General features: G+C 37.2%; 2 protein-coding genes across 5 annotated transcripts in view; one reads left to right on the top strand and one right to left on the bottom strand.

The window, feature by feature from the left end:
• LOC136832997 (death domain-associated protein 6-like) overlaps positions 1-11,801 on the bottom strand; it is a 25,217-nt gene extending 13,416 nt beyond the window's left edge. The window contains exon 1 of the mRNA XM_067094648.1: positions 11,617-11,801. Coding sequence (XP_066950749.1) covers positions 11,617-11,801 — 185 coding nt within the window. The remainder of the gene's footprint in view (positions 1-11,616) is intronic.
• Positions 1-17,500, top strand: part of LOC136833233 (DBH-like monooxygenase protein 1) — a 1,137,248-nt gene that overhangs the window by 908,558 nt on the left and 211,190 nt on the right. The gene's annotated exons all lie outside the window — the stretch shown is intronic.

Here is a 17,500-nt window from a genome sequence, read left to right as displayed (position 1 = left end):
TATTATTATTATTATTATTATTATTATTATTATTATTATTATTATTATTATTATCACAGTACAATACACACAATCTATAATTACAGATACACGAGACAAAGGGATAAAAATAGCAATCGGCTTTCTAGTTAGCCTCGTATAGCATCAAATTGACCTTGAGGCATTGTAACCCGACCTTTTTCCTCTAAGTAGGACAGATAAAGGGGACAGCCAAGATTATTTTTAGACCTTTACCCTTTTATTCAAAACGAAAATGACAGTCGCTCGTTTTCATACCTTTGCTTAATCCGCTCAAGGAAGGAGTCGGCGAGGAGCGAACCCGATTAAAATCGCTCGGCGTAATCGACCGTGAGGTTTTGTGTCGGAAAGGGGGAATGTGAAGAAATCGAATGAATACGGGGATGAGCATAAAACGGGAAAGATCAAAAGGTATTAAGAGAATGTTTGGAGAATGTTTCTCGTCGCTGTAATGACCGATAAATCAATCGTCGGGTCGGGAGAAGAAGAAGAAGAAGAAGAAGAAGAAGAAGAAGAAGAAGAAGAAGAAGAAGAAGACGAAGAAGGAGGAGGAGGAGGAGGAGAAAAAGTAAAAGTGATTACTATCGACGTCGGATAATATTTTCCTATAGCCGATATCTTTCGGCCAAGTATTAACGTTATCCGGCGACCATAATGAGAGAAAGGTTAATAATGATCAGGAGGTCGTTATTTTTTTAAAGTCAGTTTTTTTTTGCTTGATAATGAATGTAGTATATATATATATATATATATATATATATATATATATATATATATATATATATATATATATATATATATATATGTGTGTGTGTGTGTGTGTGTGTGTGTTTATGTGTGTTTTTGTATAAATGTTTATATATACATACATATATATATATATATATATATATATATATATACAGAGAGAGAGAGAGAGAGAGAGAGAGAGAGAGAGAGAGAGAGAGAGTGTGTATGTCTGTCATGGCTGTAAACGATCGATTATATTAGTTCACACATCTCTCTCTCTCTCTCTTTAGTCTATATATTTTGCTCTGACAGTGAATGAGTTTGCTTACAGTATATATATTTATATATATATATATATATATATATATATATATATATATATATATATATATATATATATATAGAGAGAGAGAGAGAGAGAGAGAGAGAGAGAGAGAGAGAGAGAGAGAGAGATTGTGTGTATATATGCGTATATGTGTATGTGTGTCAAAGGTTTCAACGATCGGTTATACTAGTTTACACATCTCTCTCTCTCTCTCTCTCTCTCTCTCTCTCTCTCTCTCTCTCTCTCTCTCACACACACACACGCACACACACACACACACATCTGTTGCTAAGGGAGGTCAAGGAGGGTTTATTATGACGGAGAGTCCTTATGTTCACAATTGTCTTATTTGCAAATCATTCCCACTTTTTGACATGTCAGCATTTGATTGGTAATTGCCTGTTGTGGTAGCTCCTTGCATTTCTGCGCGAAAACAGAATGAGTAGATAGAAATTGAATGGATAGAGGTTGAAAATATTGATGAGGTTACCTTCATAACACTCGAGAGGGTTTGCAAAGGATGTTATGATAATAAGAAACTTTTTTTTTTAATTCATCGGTATTTGATGCCAGATATCGCCATCGCTACTGAATCTCTCTCTCTCTCTCTCTCTCTCTCTCTCTCTCTCTCTCTCTCTCTCTCTCTCTCTCTCTCTCTCATCAGAAGATAATAAAAATAACTGTAAAGGTACCAAACACCACCCCCCTCTCTCTCTCTCTCTCTTCATCAGAGGATAAAAAAAAATAATTGTAAAGTATCAAGTCTCTCTCTCTCTCTCTCTCTCTCTCTCTCTCTCTCTCTCTCTCTCTCTCTCTCTCTCTCTCTCTCTCTCTCTCTTCCAGAAAAAGAATAACAATAGTCATTATAACCTTACCAAGACTAGGAATAAGGCATGAAGTATTCATAATGGGAATTGATAGCGAACATTGCCTATGAATACCAAATACAAGAGATACCTGTATGGGGACTCAGTGTCTCTGGAGGGTCCCGAATGTCCTGTCTTAATTATATTTGATTATAGGATTCATTTATCCTTTATACCCGTCTAAAGGATATGGTTCCTCTGGAGCTTTACTGTGTATGTATATATATATATATATATATATATATATATATATATATATATATATATATATGTATGATAGATAGATAGATAGATAGATAGATAGATAGATAGATAGATAATATGTATATACTGTATATATACATACATACATACATACAGGCCCGAAGATAGCATAGAGAACAGAGAATATAATAGAGCTGACTCTTGATTATAGAAATGCTATCAGAATCAAGGGAAAAAGAAGGAAGGAGAGAATTCTGGAGCCTAGCAGTGTTCTTAGTTGGACGTTGAACTTTTGCTTGTTCTCTTTGGGTATAGTTTATTTGATAACCGTATTAAGCTGAAAGGCAGTCATGAAATTCCATGAAAACCACTTTTATTATTATTATTATTATTATTATTATTATTATTATTATTATTATTATTATTATTATTATTATTATTATTATCAACTAAGTCGAAGAGATGGATTTACAAGGATGTCTTTTCTGGGGTGGGTGGGGGAGGGTGATTGGGAATTATGGGAACGTGGGAAAGGTTAGGGATGATGTTAAAATAGAACACCCTCTAGCTGTTCCCATTTCGTCAATACACTCACTACGAAAAATGGACCATCGCTGAATATTGTTGGTATGTCTGTGTGATAGAAGAATAATTTAGATTCCATAGGGTCCTCTTATTTGCATTTTTCTCTATTTATTTATTTATTTATTTGGTAATTTAACTTTGTTTTCTAATAACCGATCTACTTCTTTCTGTATTAGAACACCCGCTAGCTATTCTCAGTTCATCAATACAGTCACTACGAAAATAGACCATCACTGAATACTGTTGATTGTTGATATGTCTGTGTGATAGAAGAACAGATTCCGTTGGTCCTCTTGAACAGGGTAAATCCAGAACCGAGAGCTTTACTCTGTCGGACTGCCATTGCTGTTAGTCATTTTCGCTTTTATTTTAAACTGAAGATTATCGCCTGACCTTTTATCCGTTGCCTTTTCATTAATTGCCTTATTTTCTCCTCTCTCTCTCTTTTCTCTCTCTCTCTCTGAGTGCATGTATTTTGTGAAAACACGTGGAGTGCCATGTTTGATAAAATCGAAAGCAAGTTTATTTTAGCGTTTAAATCCTATTTTAGCGTTTAAATCCCGTTTTAGCGTTTAAATCCCATTTTAGCGTTTAAATCCCTTCCCGTAGATTTAACGAGCCGTGTCATTTTGATTGCATTATTAAATGTGATAATGTGTAATTGCCGCTTCGTTGTCAAGAAGGATTTTTTTATTTTATTTATTTTTTTTTTTTTGCTTCCTAGTTTGTTGAAGCGTTTATGTGAACTGGAACAATATATAATATATATATATATATATATATATATATATATATATATATATATATATATATATATATATATATATATATATATATATATATATATATATATATATATATGATATATATATATATATATATACTGTATATAAGGGCAGATAGATAGATAGATAGATAGATGGTTACACTTTTGTAACTACAGAGACATCTACATACATTATTTATTCATATATATTCATATGCTGTGAATTTCAAAGTTGGAGTCCCCGACCACTATAGACATTCCAAAGTCATCGGATTTTGGAGGGCCACAGGAGATTTGGATATTCTGATATTCCTCTCCGTGAATTTATCATTTGCGATCCGCCGTTGGTCGCTTCTCTCTCTCTCTCTCTCTCTCTCTCTCTCTCTCTCTCTCTCTCTCTCTCTCTCTCTCTCCATCCATCCGTACGTGGTCGCTTCCTATTTCCTACTTTTATTATTATTATTATTATTATTATTATTATTATTATTATTATTATTATTATTATTATTATTATTATTCCACCTTATAGTCGGTCCCGTCTTGCACATCACATACGAATTCCATGATACCTACAGATTAGTGACCTTTGACTTTCATGTAGGTCCTGAAATGAGTTCATAATTTTCCATGCATAAGAAACTAAGTGGGGATGGGGGAGGGTGGGGAGGTGGATGAGACGGGAATGATAATCCTGGTGTGCCATAGAAATCTCTCTCTCTCTCTCTCTCTCTCTCTCTCTCTCACACACACACACATACACACAATATTTATATATACCTGTATACTTCCCGTATCATGAATTAATAATTCTGAAGCTATGCCAGAGAAATCTCTCTCTCTCTCTCTCTCTCTCTCTCTCTCTCTCTCTCTCTCTCTCTCTCTCTCTCTCTCTCTCATAAGAATATGAGAGGTAGGAATGGGGAGGGGGGGGGATTGATGAGACGGGAGTAATAATCCTGAAGTTATGTCATATCTCTCTCTCTCTCTCTCTCTCTCTCTCTCTCTCTCTCTCTCTCTATACCCGTTCTCTTCCCGTATCATTAAGGCTCGTATAACCGTCTCTTCTTGTACGGATGATAAAAATGGTTGAATCCACGAAGATTAGGGTGATCACTCATCCGACGGGAAAATAGAGGAAATTAAAAATATTAGGTTGTCTGCCGGGTTCTCCCAGGACCTTGACCTCCCTTGATCTGTTGAGACTTCCGTCGGTGCCTCTGAAGTCACCTGAGGGATAAATAAACAGTCACTGTAATCACTTGTGGTGTTTACATTCTGACTTCATGATCGAGGAACAAACATTTAATTGGACCACGTATATGAATTTGCTATGACAATCAGCCTATGCTCGTAGATTCTTAGACATTTCTGCAAAATAGCGTTTCATTAACATGTCAGCAACTTGTCACAAACATGTCGGCAACTTATCACAAACATGTCGGCAACTTATCACGAACACATCACTAACACGTTGCATACATGTCGGCGACTTAATATTAGTCTAACCAGTGCTTCATACGATTATCCAGCAATTGCCAGATATTATTCCTTCACTTATAGTTTTTGACGTGTTTTCAACTTGTCTGCCATATGCATGCAATAAGTTGCATGCAGTCACAGACATGTCAGCAACTTATCACTCACCTCAGAAACAAGTTGAATACAAGTCAACGACTTATTATTAGTCTAACCAGTGCTTCATGCGATTATCCAGCAATTATCAAAGATTAGTTCTTCACTTACAGTCGTCGACATGTTTTCAACTCGTCTGTGATACGTATGAGATATGTTTTATGAGATATGTTTCGGACGTGTTTATAATATGTTAATGACAAGTTTATCACATGCTATGCTGCGGTGTGGACGCACCTTTAGAACGACAGGATGTAAGCGAAAAATACGCTACATATTCACATGTTTGTGTATGCATGTTTATCTTGAAAACATTATACATGTACATATACATACCCAGTTGCTTCATGATTCAGGTTCTGCTTTGAGACATTGTGTTTAATATTTATCCTTGTTTTGTTTTTATTAAGACGTGTGATTAAAGGCCTGCCTAAGTTTTGATTGTTCGGAACTGTTGTTGTCGATGGAGAATGTTATACAAAAATTTACACTTGCCTGATCATGCGCTTTGCAGATGTGATAAGATCACTTTATGGATAGTACAGACTTTCTTCCTAGTATTTGGTGTTGTGTGACGCTGCTAATCATTAACCATGATGTTACCATGATTAGTGGTTTTATTTTTAATTGGTTATCATTTATTTACTTGCGCCAATGTGGTTGATATATATATATATATATATATATATATATATATATATATATATATATATTATATATATATGTGTGTATGTATGTATATGTGTGTGTGTTTATATATGTACATAGATTATGCTTGTGTATGTGTGTGTGTATTTGTGTGTCGGTGGGTATCGAGGTTCCTGAGTTCTTATTGAACATTTTCTTATCGATAATAATAATTAATCATATCCCAGCTTCCCTTTGTCAATAACAGCCATCTATAACTAACGTAACATATTCACCAATTCTTTCCGCTTGCATCTCTCACTCCCACCGTTTATCGCTTGTCCTGCTATTCCTCCGTTTATTTATCTCTCTCTCTCTCTCTCTCTCTCTCTCTCTCTCTCTCTCTCTCTCTTGTTATCTGCCTCCCAGATGACGGCCTTCGGTAATTGTGTTGTCAGTGTATAGTAAACACCGACGATTTGCATCGTTTCAAATAGGTGGCCACAACACTGGCCGTGTGATGATTGGGGAGGGGGAGGGGAGGGAGGGGGGAGGGGATAAAGGTGGGGAGGGGCCGTCATTACAGCCAGGTCATTAAGGGATGAGCTTTTGAGCTTCGTGTCTTTAGGTCAAAGCGTTTGTATTGTTTTGCGCTGTTGATGTAATGTCGTCACGTTTGGTCATTGTAGAATAAGAAATGGTAATGATGGTTGTGAGAATGATGAGGCTGTGATGGTGATGATGTTGATGATGATAATGATGAGGTTGTCATGGTGATGATGATGGTCATTATTTCATTATATAGTGACTTAATTTCACTCGCGATTATAACTGGTATTGCTTTATTGATTATGATGATGATAACGATGATAGGCGTGTGATAGTAATAATACTGGTGGTAATTATTTAGTAATAATACCACTTGTTTATTATAATTTCTCTTATCAGTATCATGTTACTTCTTTCACAATACCGGGAAAAATATTTAGTAATTATGATGATGATAACGATGGAAAGACTGGTGGACAGTAGTGATACTGATAATAAATGTTTATTAATACTACACTACTTCTGTACATTAAAAGAGTTATTTCCCTTATCAGTTTCCCGTTTTTTTTTAATACCAGTTTTTCCCATTTTTCCTCCAGGAAAGGAAACAAACCTGTTTTTAACATTCCCCGTCGACGCCGGAGTTGTTTACTGATGTTTTCTGAGTGTCTCGCTTGAAGGGTTTTTTTTTCTTGTCCCTTCCCCCTCCCCCTTCTCTCTCTCTCTCTCTCTCTCTCTCTCTCTCTCTCTCTCTCTCTCTCTCTCCTACCCTTCCTCATGCCATCCGTCTTCATTATGGTAACCCTATGATTCCCTGTCATTTTCTTCTCAGTTTCCTCCACACTTTCTCTCTCTCTCTCTCTCTCTCTCTCTCTCTCTCTCTCTCTCTCTCTCGCTTGCTTGGAGACGAGTTCTGAGGTCCACATCAGGCTCATTTACTACCTTACCACACTTTCGGGCCGCCACTAACACAAAACCAACTCTCTCTCTCTCTCTCTCTCTCTCTCTCTCTCTCTCTCTCTCTCTCTCTCTCTCTCTCACTTCATAGCATCTCTTTTTCTCTCCTCAGCCGCACATGTCATCTCTCTCTCTCTCTCTCTCTCTCTCTCTCTCTCTCTCTCAAGGGAAACTGATTTTTTCATATTAACTCTCTCTCTCTCAAGAAAGACATCGATTTTTTTCATATTAACACACACTCTCTCTCTCTCTCTCTCTCTCTCTCTCTCTCTCTCTCTCTCTCTCTCACACACTCACACACACACAGACAAATGCCATCTTCAGAGGATTCTCCCCCTATGTCATACGGACATTAATTATACGAATTATGTTTAATCCCTAATTACCGCGACCTGATGAACCTGACCTAATAACCCTTTGACTAATTAGAGGTCCTCTTTTTGGCACTCAATGACTTTCGCCCGAAAGGAATTATAGAGATGATTATGCCGGCGGCGCCATTCGTTATAAAATGCACACACACACACTCACTCACACACGCACACACACACACTCACACACGTATAATTCGGAATCCTCCTTCTCTGTGACTCACTCCGGCTGATAAGTGACCGAATCGTTAGGTTGAAGGAGAGGGGCTTTGGCAGAAGGATTTTGACTGAAGGACTCTGTTCCAAAGGATTTCAGCCCGATGATTTCATACCAGGATGAAGGATGAGGAAAAGGGAGAGAGAGAGAGAGAGAGAGAGAGGCTATATGGATATATAATTATATATATATATATATATATATATATATATATATATAGAGAGATAGATAGAGAGAGAGAGAGAGAGAGAGAGAGAGAGAGAGAGAGAGAGAGAGAGAGAGAGATGAATGTGCGGCTGAGGAGAGAAAGAGAGATGCTATGAAGTGATATGGAGAGAGAGAGAGAGAGATGGGGTTTTATTGCCATCCGGGTACATTTTCAAAATGTCCAGAGATTAGGCGTACTTAAATAGGAAGTTTCCCCTTTACCCTTCCCCCTTTCTACAACCAGATTCATCATATGCATATGGAGTGACAGATGCTCATTTGAATTCGGAGTGCTCATGTTACATATGTAATTGTGTTTGTGTCTGTGTATGTGTATGTGTTTGTGTATGTGTGTTATTTTGATTAACGGATGTATATGTTTGTATGCGTTTGTTTAGAGTAAGAAGGTTATCTGCTGAAGACAGTATTCCTCTAATGGAAAAGAAGATTATTTAAGTCCAATGTAAAATATATATATATATATATATATATATATATATATATATATATATATATATATATATATATATATATATATATATATATATATATATATATTATACTAACAGGACTTCATTAAAACTGGATGGTATCTAGCGTAGATATTTATTCAAGAACTTTTCTTGAATAAATATCTCCATAGATACCATCCACTTTTAATGAGTTCCTGTTAGTATAATTGTATTAATGCACAGAACAATTGTGTAAGTGACAAAGTTCATATATATATTTATTTATTTATTCGTAAACTGAATACTGTCATGTCCAGGAAACATTAGCTGTTAGGCAAGACGGTGTGCTGAAAAGGTTCGTAAAAAAATATGTTGACATAAACGAGTTCTTTATAAAATGGTGTTTTTTCGCCGTTGCTCGTTCTGATAAAACGACTTGGCTGACAATATTTCCGTGTCCCCGTAGGGGGGGTAGTGCCGTCAGTGCACCTCATGCGGTACACTGTAGGCATTACTTTAGGTTCTTTGCAGCGTGCATTCGTCCCCTAGCTGCAACCCCTTTCGTTCCTTTTACTGTACCTCCTTTCACATTCTCTTTCTTCCATCTTACTTTCCACCCTCTCCTAACAATTGATTGATAGTGCAACTGCTTTGAGGTTTTCCTCCTGTTACACCTTTCAAACCTTTTACTGTCAATTTTAGTTTCAGCGCTGAATGACCTCGTATGTCCCAGTGCTTGGCTTTTGGCCTAAATTCTATATTCAGTTCAATGTTTTCGTTTCTGACAAATTCTGAAACAGGAGCCATAACGTATCGAGACCTACCACGTTACCAACTGGTCTTCCAGATATATTTTTTTTAGGTGTGATTTTATAAGTAAAATTGAAGAGAAAATGGAAATGAACGAAAACAATATTTAATAAACAGAACTTTAACACTATGATTCTCTCTCTCTCTCTCTCTCTCTCTCTCTCTCTCGTCTCGGTTGCTTAGAGATGAGTCCAGAGGTCCATATTAGGTTCCTTATACCTTACCACACTAACGGGCCACTTAAGGGGAAGGACACGTGTTACCAAGAGGCTAGCTAATTCTGTACTACCTAACCAACTTGTTCTCTCTCTCTCTCTCTCTCTCTCTCTAAATAAATAAATAAATAAATAAATAAATAAATAAATAAGTAAATAAATAAGTAATATATATGTATATATATTATGTATGTATGTATATATATATTTTTGATTATTTGTTTATTTAAGTATTCATGTATTGGAAACCCTGTTAGCATCTTAAAAAAGCTCAGAGCTGATCAAAGGAATTTTGTACACTTTCAGATCTGATGATGCTTACCCTTCGTCAGAGCAAAAACTGCTTCCAGAATAGATTATGCGAGATGACTCACCCTTCGAAAACGGGTTTGGTTCAAGGCTCAAGGGTGCGCGCACCGGGGCAATGCCCAGCCGCCCATTACAAAGTTCTGTCAAGTGGACACTGCCCCAAGCACCTTCTTCTCAAAGACAACCAAGGATGCCCTTGTCTTCAGCGTTAGGATTGTTTATTAAAGCCTTCCTCAGCGCAGCTGTGGAATTTTTGCGGTGTCTGTGAATTATTATGGGTTCGTTTTCCTATTTTCTTCTCGGTTTTGATATTTTTTTCTGAAGGGAAAAGTCATTTAATGGGATTGTTTTCGGGTGGAATCTGTTCACAAAATTGTAATCTCGAAACTTAATTTTTCTTAATAAAGTTTATTTTTTGGGTGTAATTTTCTGATAGGAATGTAATCTTGGAACTTAATTTTTCTTATCAAAGTTTATTGTTTTAGGTGTAATTTTCTGATAGGAATCTAATTTTGAAACTTAATTTTTCTTAATAAAGTTTATTGTTTTGGGTGTAATTTTCTGATAGGAATGTAATCTCGAAACTTAATTTCTGCTGTTAAAGCTTATTGTTTTGGGTGTAATTTTCTGATAGGAATGTAATCTTGAAACCTAATTTTCCTTAATAAAGTTTATTGTTTTGGGTGTAATTTTCTGATAGGAATGTAATCTTGAAAGTTAATTTTTCATAATAAAGTTTATTGTTTTGGGTAATTTTCTGACAGGAATGTAATCTCGAAACTTGATTTTCTTAATAAAGTTTATTGTTTTGGGTAATTTTCTGACATGAATGTAATCTCGAAACTTGATTTTTCTTAATAAAGTTGATTGTTTTAGGTGTAATTTTCTGATAGGAATGTAATCTTGAAACTTAATTTTTCTTAATAAAGTTTATTGTTTTGGGTGCAATTTTCTGATAGGAATGTAATCTCGAAACTTAATTTTTTAAATAAAGTTTACCGTTTTGGGTATAATTTTCTGATAGGAATGTAATCTTGAAAGTTAATTTTTCTTAAAGTTTATTGTTTTGGGTGTAATTTTCTGATACGAATGTAATCTCGAAACTTGATTTTTCTTAATAAAGTTTATTGTTTTGGGTAATTTTCTGACAGGAATGTAATCTCGAAACTTGATTTTTCTTAATAAAGTTGATTGGTTTATGTGTAATTTTCTGATAGGAATGTAATCTTGAAATTTAATTTTCCTGAATACGGTTCTTTGCTAACCTCCACCTCCCCCCTCCCCCTGCCATTTGGCGTCAGTGACCCTCGATATTTTGACGCCATTTTAATAACAAATCATTCCTGATAACCCCTTCCAGTTTCCTCCTTCCTGCACATTCCACTCCTCCCTATTCCTTTCCTACCTTGCCCTCCTCTCCCTCCTCCTCTTCCCCATTGCCTTTCCAAATTCCCTTCCCCCACCTCAGATTCCCCCTTCATATCTCCCCCTCTCTCTCTCTCTCTCTCTCTCTCTCTCTCTCTCTCTCTCTCTCTCTCTCTCTCTCTCTCTCTCTCTCTCCCAGAGCCGTCATGGCAAAGCTAACCCCACGAATATACAAGGTAGTTAAGGATAAAGGTTTCCGATACCTGGTCTTTTGGCGAAAATGATTGGACGAGGCTAAATGACTTAATGTTTTAATCAGCGGTTTCGTTATGGGGGTCTCGGGACCCAGGAGTGGGCCCTGGGGAGGGTGGGGGTCTCAGGACCCAGGAGTGGGTCCTGGGGATCTCAGGACCCTGGGGTGGGTCCTGTGGGGTCCCTGGGGCCTCTGCTGCTGCTTCTGCTGTTTCTCCTCTCGGCACCTTCTTCTTCTTCTTCTTCTTCTTCTTCTTCTTCTTCTTCTTCTTCTTCTTCTTCTTCTTCTTCTTCTGCTCGGCTCTCGCGTTCGGTCGAGGAAGGTGAAAAATAAAAATCTTTCATTTTTCGGTCTTGTTTTGCTTTCGTTTGTGCTTGCAAGTTTGGCTTTTTTTTCATGGGGTGGGGGTGCTTTCCCCCCAAAACACTAGCCTTAAGTCATAAGAGTAATAACATCTGGAGCTAACCCCAGACGTGAAAGTTTATATTATATATATATATATATATATATATATATATATATATATATATATATATATATATATATATATATATAAGACTATAAAATTCACACAGAAATATGATGACTCTTTGGAAAGGGACCTGACTTCTTTAATATTCAATAGATAGAGCCCCCGTTCTGATTAACTGAACATATTCAAAACCTGTAGCTCAAACCCGTTATATAACTTTGATTAGACTTTTGTCAACTTTCCATCAACCTCAATGCACAGAAAATTGATCAAGGAAACCCATATCCAGGTTTCTATTCACAGCCAAACTTATAATTATATTTACCTTTATGTGAAAGTTAAAGGATATGAAAAACTACAGGGGCAGGGATGGATTCCCAAAGCTTGACTGTACCGAAACTAAGCAGCAGCGAATAATAATAATAATAATAATAATAATAAATAATTAATAATAATAATATTATTATTATTATTATTATTATTATTATTATTATTATTATTATTATTATTATTATTAGTCTTCATGACCAAGAGAATAGAAATGATGATAATGATGATGATGATGTCTTCATGACCAAAAAAAATAGAAATTATTATTATTATTATTATTATTATTATTATTATTATTATTATTATTATTATTATCGTCCATAATAAACATTCACAATTAGCATACCTAAATACACGAACTTCCAAGCAAGTTCCAACAGAATAAAAAAGATAAATGAACTAATAATAAATAAAACGAAAGCAAGAAAATGTAATCCTGTTCAATGAAACTGGTATTCGGAATCACCTATACTTCCCCCATGTTCTAATCAAGGAGCAAGCAATTGTCGTCGAGCGTAAGTCGCGCAAGCAGAGTCGCACAAGCACTTAGCCATCGATTGACGAGTTGATTGATCCATTGCATTCCAATAGCGACGCGAGCTCGTAAAACAACAAGTGTTCGAAATTGGTTCGAGAGTAGATAATGGTGTCTCGAGTGCTGAAGACAATCTATTGATTTGGGTTTTTTTATGTTTACTCAGTTTTCCATGGTGTCTCCATTTATTGTCTGGGTTCTTTCTTCTTTTGAAAACTGCTGAGGCTAGAGGGCTGCAAATTGGTATGTTGATCATCCATCCTCCGATCATCAAACATACCGAATTGCAATCCTCAAGCCTCAGTAGTTTTTATTTTATTTAAGGTTAAAGTTAGCCATAGTCGTACTTCTGGCAGCGCTGTAGGTGCCAACAACATAGGCCACCACTGGACCGTGGCTGAGTTTCATGGGTCGCGGCTGAGTCCACCACCAGACAGAAAACTCGATTTCGTAGGAGAAACTTCGGCGCATTTTTTACTTGTTTTTCTTGCCAGATTTCGTTCGTTTGTTCTCCATTTCTCTTCTCCTGTGCTTATTTTATGTTTTAATTTTTCCTTTGGTTTAAATATGGTTTACGTTTGGAACGTGGTTTGTTTGTGGTTGCAGTATGGTAAAGCTCATTCTTATTTATAAAGGTATTCTTTGATTTGATGTGTTGTAAGTTTTTTATGTATTTTATGCAATACAAAGTTATTTACGTATATACTAAAGCGTTTATATGCTTTTTATACACACATACGCGCCTTTATTTTTGTGCATATTAATGAATTTAAAGAATTCATGTAATACTTTCATTCGTTAACGTTGCACAAATCAGATCTAATTAGCAGTTGAACTCCAGTAGCAACGAGCATCAGACTCCTCTTCCTCAGAGCAGAAAACCCTCTTTCTTCCTAGAAACAGACCATCATTCCAGGCACTGGAATCCAGAATCGGGCCAGAACCCCTACTTACTTCCCTCGTAGCACTTGTGTAACCTTCCTGTAACTTTCTCTCTTAGAGGCCGTAACCTTTCTGTAACATTCTCGTAGAGACTGAGACCTTCCAGGCGACCATCTCAGATAGCAAGGGCCACTGTGGAAGTCTGTTTCCAGCTTTATGACGCAATGTATACGCGTGATGTTCTTGTACGCAAGCCTGAGAGAATCCTGGTGGCTTGTGAACGCACTTGCTTCAGATTTTGCGAATGTTTCTGAGCAGTGTTGTAAAAAATAATGTTGATTATTTGGCAAAGGATAAATTGACGAGACGTATCTGTTTAACATTTATATATGATTATATTGTTTTCAAGCAGGGTCATGGTATATTACAATCGCCTTTGGAGTATCTGAAAATTCCGTCTGTGCCGCCTGTGCAATATTGCAAGAATTATTTTGATTGTTTAGCAAAGGATAATTTACTGGATAATACCTGGTTGGCGTTTATGTGTGATTATTGTTCCTAATCAAAGTGCTGGTATATTACAATTGCCGTCGGGGAATTTGGTGTTACGAAAATTCGGTTTTGCCCTTTGGGAGACGAGAATACAAACATTTAGAATTCTGTAGTAGAGGTTTTCATATTAGGTGTAAGCTGTCAGATTCACGTTCATGTCCTTCTTTGGATTGTGATCAAAATAATTTAGTGGCTAGCTTGGAATTGGGGAAGGGTGGGGGCCCGCCTGTCACTTCCATTTTGATAATGGCATTGCTCAAATCATATTTTGCATTAAGCAAAGATTTTTGAAGTCGGATATTGTTGAAGATATGGACGCGCGCGCACACAAATGACTTACATATATATTTATATATATATATATATATATATATATATATATATATATATATATATATATATATATATATATATATATATATATATATATATATATATATATATATATATATATACACAATATATATAGACAAGAGAGAGAGAGAGAGAGAGAGAGAGAGAGAGAGAAAGAGAGAGAAGCCTAATTTCCCGCCGATGCTCCCCTAAAATATACGGGTTAGAACCCACCCAGCAATACGTGCATGAAACTCACCTAATGGCAGTACATAAGGAAAATAACACTGAAATATTACCGGCATGACAGTAATGAGCAGTAAGCACACCGATAAATAATGAGGATTGTTGCGTAATGGTCACTCACGGTGAAATAGGGTCAGGGGTCACAGAGGTGGTGTCTAGGATCCTGATGGGACATAACGTCTTTAGCACCTCGGTGTTGCAGTAGGAGAGTTGGGAAGATTGAAAGGGAGAATTGAAAGAAGCCCACACTTACTTCCACCCTCCCCCCCCACCCCCCACAATTTCCCATAACACCCCTTCCCATCTATTTCAAGACTTGAATTGAGGCGTTTCATCAGTTTGTTTTTGTATGTGTTTTTTTTATTTTTTTATTTTTTTTGTCATGAAGAAAATTTGATTACATTACTTAACCTTCTATCTCTTTAACTGTGCTTGAACTTCAAAGTCTGTGACTGGGCAGTTGACATATTTAATGAATAACAGGTATTAAGGATAATAAATAAAAATAAGGATTTTTTGTAGGCGTTTTTTTTTATTTCATCCCTAAGTTTTCTTGAGGAAAATTTGGTTACATTACTTAACCTTCTATCTGTTAACTGTGCTTGAACTTCAAAGTCTGTGACTGGGCTGTTGACATATTTAATGAATAATAGGTAATAAGGATAATAAATAAGAATGAGGATGTTTTTCTACGTGTTTTTTTTTTTTATTCTATCCTTAAGTTTTTCATGAAGAAAATATGATTACATTACTTATCCTCCTATCTGTAATTGTACTTGAACTTCAGAGCGCTCACTCTGTGACTGGGCAGTTGATATCATATTTAATGAATAGCAGATAATAAGAATAAAAAAATAAAAGATAAAACAGGAACAACAGAAACAGCAGTATTAACATCAGCAGCAGCAAAAGCAGTAGCAGGAATAGTAAGCAGCAGCCAAAGGGGATAGGTTCAAGACCGGGAGGAACAGTATCAGTAACACTTGAGGCATCCGCGCAAGGAACACCTTCAGGAACTAGCTTCAGGAGCAGCAGCAGCTGGGGGGGAAGAATAACGTGCGCATGGCTCGTGCTGCGTTGTTATTGGTGGAGAGGGAGGGAGAAAGGAGGAGGGAATTCCGTTGAGGGTGGAAGTCGTTCTTGAGGAGGAGAGGGGAGGGGGAAGGGGTCGTGACTGCTGGCAGTAACGACTCCCTAAGAAACGAGGTTTATGCCTTAATTACTCGCATCGACCGGGTGATGCTTGGGATAACGTCCATTTCACATGCCATGACCCCTATGGCGCTGAGCTCTCTCTCTCTCTCTCTCTCTCTCTCTCTCTCCCCCACCTATCAACCCCCCACTTTCACTGCTTTCATGCACCCACAGCAATCCCACACGCCTCAAGAACTCGACAATTCCCCACAACACCCATTTCCATCCTTTCATGGCGCCCACACCTTTCCCAAGGATTGTCAGTGTCCGTAACTCCCACGCCCGCCCACACCATCCCACCCCGACCACCACCCACACCCGCACTATCACCTTCAGCCTTGTATCCACACGTCCATTAGTTTGTCACGCCCGTCAGCCCCGCCCATGACATTCCTCCTTATTGTTATCCACCTCGTATCTCTCTCTCTCTCTCTCTCTCTCTCTCTCTCTCTCTCTCTTGGGCAGGCTGGTCCCTCCCCTCCCTCCGCTCCCTCCTCCTGGTCCTCCCCCTCCCCTCCCCCTCCCCATCCCCTCCCCAATCCATGCCATTAACCATGTCTGTCTAGGTCTTACCTTGTATATTGCCTTGATCATTACCTTGTATGGAGAAGGAAAATGAAAAAATTTTACCCTTTTCTTGTTTTCCTGTAAATGTTTTTATTTTCGTTGTTTTTTTTTATGTTATCGTAGGGTAACTTTTAGTTATTGTGGGTCTCCATTTAATCCCAGAGCAGCAGCGTTATTAAAATAATTGAAGGTAAACAGACTCTATCATCCATGTTATAGTTTCCTCAGTTTTGTAAAAGATCTTTGCTTGGCGTTGCATGACTTCTTATCCTTTGGAATTTCATTTCAGCCCTGAGAGAGAGAGAGAGAGAGAGAGAGAGAGAGAGAGAGAGAGAGAGAGAGAGAGACGACATATTGTACTCATAGTATGTCGAATAATTCTGTAGAGGGAAACTTCCCTTCCTCTGGAGAGTTTTTTCTCCATTGATATTAAAACCTTGACTTTGATAACAACGGAGTGACGGAAATGAAAGTTAGTTTTTCTTTCTCTCTCTCTCTCTCTCTCTCTCTCTCTCTCTCTCTCTCTCTCTCTCTCTCAGCTTCACCAAGCGTCCTATGACGAAATATTTAATTAAATTCAGGAACGAAGTATGAAACCATGAGGCGATATTAGAGATGTGTGTCAAATCGTTTTTTTTTTTCTTCTTCCCTTCTCAGTTTTTTTTTCTCCTTTATTTTTAATTTTCCTCTCTCACCCCCTTTTTTTCCCCTCGTTGCATCATTTTGCACTTTGCATTGTGCCGGTTGATTTTCCCAAATATGGGTCGCGTCCTTCCTTTCTTACAATTGCATATATATAACTCGAAATTTGGACTCTCCCGGACTTTCTCCCCTTCGAGCCATCTGCGAAGGGATATGGTTCTCTCTCTCTCTCTCTCTCTCTCTCTCTCTCTCTCTCTCTCTCTCTCTCTCTCTCTCTACCCATTTTTACG

The sequence above is a fragment of the Macrobrachium rosenbergii genome, chromosome 51 (genome assembly GCF_040412425.1).
Source record: "Macrobrachium rosenbergii isolate ZJJX-2024 chromosome 51, ASM4041242v1, whole genome shotgun sequence".
NCBI lineage: Eukaryota > Metazoa > Arthropoda > Malacostraca > Decapoda > Palaemonidae > Macrobrachium > Macrobrachium rosenbergii.
Note: the sequence above shows the minus strand (reverse complement) of the source record. Positions and strands in the feature narration are given on the sequence as shown.